Source organism: Pseudomyrmex gracilis, unplaced genomic scaffold (assembly GCF_002006095.1).
Source record: "Pseudomyrmex gracilis isolate BER0280 unplaced genomic scaffold, ASM200609v1 scaffold_2110, whole genome shotgun sequence".
NCBI classification, from domain to species: Eukaryota; Metazoa; Arthropoda; class Insecta; order Hymenoptera; family Formicidae; genus Pseudomyrmex; species Pseudomyrmex gracilis.
The window spans coordinates 13,687-18,766 of NW_018022694.1; the positions used below are offsets into that span (position 1 = coordinate 13,687).

The window sequence follows — 5,080 nt, forward strand, 5'->3', positions numbered from 1 at the left end:
GCGACCTTCCTTCCGCACCTGGAGAAGCAATTCTCCGGCCGAGCGTCTCGGCGACCTTCCTTCCGCACCTGGAGAAGCAATTCTCCGGCCGAGCGCCTCGGCGACCTCCCCTCCGCACCAGGAGAAGCAAGCCTCCGGCCGAGCGTCTCGGCAACCTTCCCTCTGCACCGGGAATTCTCCAGCCGAGTGTCTCGGCGATCCGGGTTTCCGGTTGCCGAGGTCGCAATCCCTGACAGCGAAACGAACACGCTCACGTGATCACGTGAGGTGTGTCTACACGATTCACGTGTGGCCCTGGGTCGACAAGGCCACGTACGCGCGAAAGAAAACAACTGTCAGCAGACTGACTAGGCTGAAATACGGCGAAGCCGTAACTTCTCCTTCCGAGAAGTTTAAATACCGCAGCTATCCCTTTTATTCCGCACCAGGGAATCTATTGCACCGGGGCGTATTCTTGTATATTGCACTCAGCGTTTCATTACATCGCTTCCGGGGTGTCTCAACCAAACGATATTATTTCTTTTGTGCTATTACTCCGTTTTATCCCGTCAGCGTAAATTAGTTATGTTTCCTTAATACTAATGCGAATACGTTTTTGTTTGTCATTAAAAGTTATTATTTTTTTTTGTTACTGACGCGGATATTTCTTGCTTTATTGTCAACTACATTTCTTTTGTTAATTACCAACGCAAATATATATTTTTTTTTTTTGTTACACAAATAAACCGCCGAGTATTTCTTATACCCCGCCCGGCGAACTATCCTGAGCTTTTCCGAATTCCTTAACGAGAAATTCCAGAACGTTACAATATTATATAAAATATAAATGTCAACATTTTATTTTTTGTTCTTAGAATATTTCAGAGACATTGTTTTAGCTTGAGTATATATAACATTAGCATCCCAACATTCTTTTTGTATTTTACCAGTTAATATGTTGTTAATAAATTTGCACCATTGTAAAATAAATTCTTTTGCATCTGTTCTTGATGCTGTTGCAGTATCATTTCTTGCTTTGCAAATTTTTGTTGCTGCTCTGTCTGCTGTACTATCTGTTCTTCATGCTGTTGAAGTATTATTCCTTGTTTTGTCAATTCTTGCTGCTGATTCTTCAATTGTTGGTGTTCAACAGTTTTTGTGTTTGCTGTAGTTTCATCTGATGGAATATGTAATGTCGGAATTGCAGTGTTTTTTAAAACACGTCTTGTTGGGGCACAACTATAATCGTTGTCACAAAAATGTTTGTAGCACACTCGCCACATTTGAATTTCACGTTCATCTACTTGCTGTATATGTAAATTGTCTAACCACAACTTGCGACGTTCACGATTTTTTGGGAATAAATGGGATGGTACATTACTCCCAGATTTACAAGTAGAAACGCAACATGCTCTTACCATCTTTAATGTTTATTAAAATGTAACAAAAAATGATTTAACAACTGCACAATGTAGTCGCGTATAACTAACGGCAAAACGTGTTGAAACGTGTTCACACGTATTCACTTACACATTCGTATTTAGTTCATATGCCAGGTAGAACTTATTATAGAAGGCGCCACTAACGCTGGTACACGCAGTTTGGTGGCCCTGACACAGACATCCATTAGACATCCCACACAGCAAAGTATATCTGAGATCTAAATCAGATATCTCAGTGATATCTGACTAGTATTTACGCAATCAGATATTCTGATAGTTAGATATCTTCCAGACATCTTTATGATATATTTTGCTGTGTGGGATCTATTAGATGTCGCATGGAGCTGTGGACGTTTAATAGACGTCTAATGGAGTTTTTGTTCAGTGTGGGAAGTTTGAAGTAAAGATAAAAATAATAAATTAGAGAGAGAGGAAAACATATTTTAAAAATTTAGGAATTATTGTGCAAAAAGTAAAAAGACCTTTCTCCACACAACTAAAAAAAAAATAATTGTTAGAATTCCAAAGACGGTGATTTGTAAGGTTAGGTTAGTTTAAAGAAAAAGTAGCAATAGCACAATCCAGCTCAACAATCGGCTGTTTATTACTTTAGTCGTTTAAAATAGACAACAATAAATTGTATATAACAAAGTAAAAATTAATAAGTTTTGCAAAATGTTAATGTCGGTAAGGTATTATCTGATTCCTCTTGTTCTTCTAAATAACCCGACCGAATCTTCTTAAAAGAAAAAGAAATATTTTACCGTTTTATTTTGTAGTTCTCTGTTATCGGCTTTGTGCTTGCTGCGTTGATTTAGGTGTCTGAGTTCTTGGATGTATTCAAAGTTAGGCGTTAATTTTCCGTTAGACGCAATAATAGCACCATGAACAGCAGGACTGAAGTTGTGTTCTTCTAGCAGCTTTTTTGCATCCGATTCTATAATGTCTAAAGCGTATGGATATAAAAGATTACCAAAAAAGTCTGTCGATTCTTTTGGAAGTTGCGTAGGCATGTTGTCAATTGAACAGACTAGTACACCAGGACCTTTAAAGGATTTCGTATCTTTGTTGCGATCAGCGTCATAGAGACAAAATGGCGTATCAATTGTTGTACATTCATTCATGAACCTTTTTTGCAAAATACGTAAGAAAAATTCTGTGTTAAAACAAAACATGTATTTGAATAAAGCGCAGTCACACATTATAGATCTATGTACATACTCGATGCTACCGCCCGGATCAGCGGAAATGTCGCAGATGGCAAGCATTCTGTGTGGCAGAGCGGGTGCGCCGACACTTATCGGTAACCATGGTGTATTAGCGGGTCTAAGCAAGTATTTGGCATCCGGAATCGTTAACAGTTTTGGTGAATCTACAGCCCAATATATGCCATTGATGATCACTGAGGCATATGGCGCTATCTTTTTGCTAAAAGTAGAAATATACAATTCTGGATGCTGATCGTATTCTTCGGGATCAAATCCACCACCTTCCTTCCTCTCTAAATGATGTCTTCGTCGTACTTCGCAGCCATAGATTCTTGTCGTATCTGAAAATAATTCAAAGAATAAATCATCTATTGTGCCGTAAGAAAGGTACTATCCATAGTTGTATCAACAGAGCCGTGTTCTTATGACACCCTGACTTTCACGAAAAGAACATTAATTTTTGCATAAACACCTTATTAGACAATGGTTATCCTCTTGAGTTAAATTTTAAAAGCATTAATACCAGAATTTAAAAATCTTATCTCTTCCAAACTTAATGCTGCTTTTAACAAAGAAATCCAATGTACTGATGAGAAGAATGTTATTGTTCTTCCATACTTAAAAGGTATATCCGAATTAGTAAGACATACTTTCAAAAGCACCGATCTTTAAATCGATTACAAATGCTTTAAGACTCAACAAACTAATTACACAATTAATATTAAATGCGCAACTAAGTCCTCGCTGTTTTTTTTTTTGTTTTTTTTTTTAAATGCAACTTTATTGTGAAAAAATGGTTACAAATAAATCATTCAAAGTATTGCCTATCGGTAGCTACAACTTTTTCCCATCTTTCTGGCAGAGCTCGAATACCGTTACGGTAAAAGTGTTCGTCTTTTGAGGCTATCCACGAATCAAGCCATTTTTTGATGTCTTCATATGAGCGGAACTGCTGATCAGCCAGACCATGTGCCATCGAACGGAACAAGTAATAATCGGACGGCGCAATATCTGGGAAATATGGCGGGTGGGGTAGGACTTCATATTTGAGCGTTTCCACGTAGGTTTTAACGGGTTTGGCAACATGAGGCCGAGTGTTGTCATGCAGTAGAATCATTTTATCGTGCCTCTGCTCGTATTGTGGTCGTTTTTCGCGCAGTGCTCGGCTCAGTCGCATCAATTGAATTCGATACCGTTCCTCAGTGATGGTTTCGTTCGGTTTCAACAGCTCATAATAAATAACACCGACCTGGTCCCACCAAATACACAGCATAACCTTCGCAGCGTGAATATTCGGCCGAGCCGACGACGTAGAAGCATAACCAGGCAGTTCCCATGACTTTCTTTTCTTTGGGTTGCTGTAATGAATCCATTTTTCATCACCCGTCACGATGCGATGAAGAAGACCCTTCCTTTTTTGCCGCTGGAGCAGTTGTTCACAGGCGAAAAAACGACGCTCAACGTCCCTTGGCTTCAAATCATAAGGAACCCAAGTTCCTTGCTTTTGAATCATTCCCAACGCATGCAATTGCTTGGAAATGGCTTGGCGGGTAACTCCTAATGCTGAAGCAAGCTGTTCTTGCGTTTAGCATAGAACTCCATCGAGCAATGCCTCCAATTCAGCTTCAAAGGTTTTTGGCCTTCCTTCACGCGGACGGTCGTCAACATCGAAATCACCGTCTTTGAAGCGACGGAACCAATCACGGCACGTTGTTTCACTTAGAGCAGCATCTCCGTAAACTTTTTGGAGCTCTCGATGCGCTTCACCCGCCGTTTTCTTCGAATGAAATTAGAAAATCAACACTTCCCGCAAATGACAATTATTTGGTACAAAATCAGACATTTTCACACAACCAAAAGTATATGACGCCAAAACAAAATCACTAACGTGTCAAGGCGGTTTATTTACCATATGTCTAAGCTTGGCCCGTGACGTTTTGGATATGTCAAAATCGACCAGCACTTACTGCTGAAGCCATTTATTGACAAACAGCGGGAACTTAGTTGCGAACCTAATAATTGTTTAATCACGCCGGTGGAGAAGAGAGCGTTATTAGAATATCAGATCATCTGTGATATATGTATGTGAATATTGCGAGACAAACGTGGTGGGCGAATAGGAAAGTAAGGAAAGGCGACGGCTTTTTTAACCGGGCACGCGTCAGTGAGCCGCGCGGAGCGCTCACGCATACCAGGCGCGTGGTTCATTGACGTGCGTTCAACTAAAGATCAGCGTTGATTGGCTTGATTTATTCAATAATTACTTCTTTATTATATGTAATAGAAAAAAATGGTTCAGGACTTTTTGACTCAGTTTTACTCCTTCTACCTGCCTACAAGAGATTTTAAAGTAATTGTCGGGTATATATATACTCTAGAAAAAGTATTACTATCAAAATCTTCCTCTACAAGATCTATTCTACAAAAGAAATGATATCAATAAGTTACGCC

At 39.4% G+C, this 5,080-nt stretch overlaps 1 protein-coding gene across 1 annotated transcript in view; it reads right to left on the minus strand.

The window, feature by feature from the left end:
- LOC109862633 (alpha-aminoadipic semialdehyde synthase, mitochondrial) overlaps positions 1-3,019 on the minus strand; it is a gene marked incomplete at its 5' end in the record, with an annotated part of 7,309 nt that extends 4,290 nt beyond the window's left edge. Inside the window, 2 exons of the mRNA XM_020442723.1 lie at positions 2,186-2,549; positions 2,643-3,019. Coding sequence (XP_020298312.1) covers positions 2,186-2,549; positions 2,643-3,019 — 741 coding nt within the window. The remainder of the gene's footprint in view (positions 1-2,185; positions 2,550-2,642) is intronic.
- Positions 3,020-5,080: the final 2,061 nt, after the last annotated feature.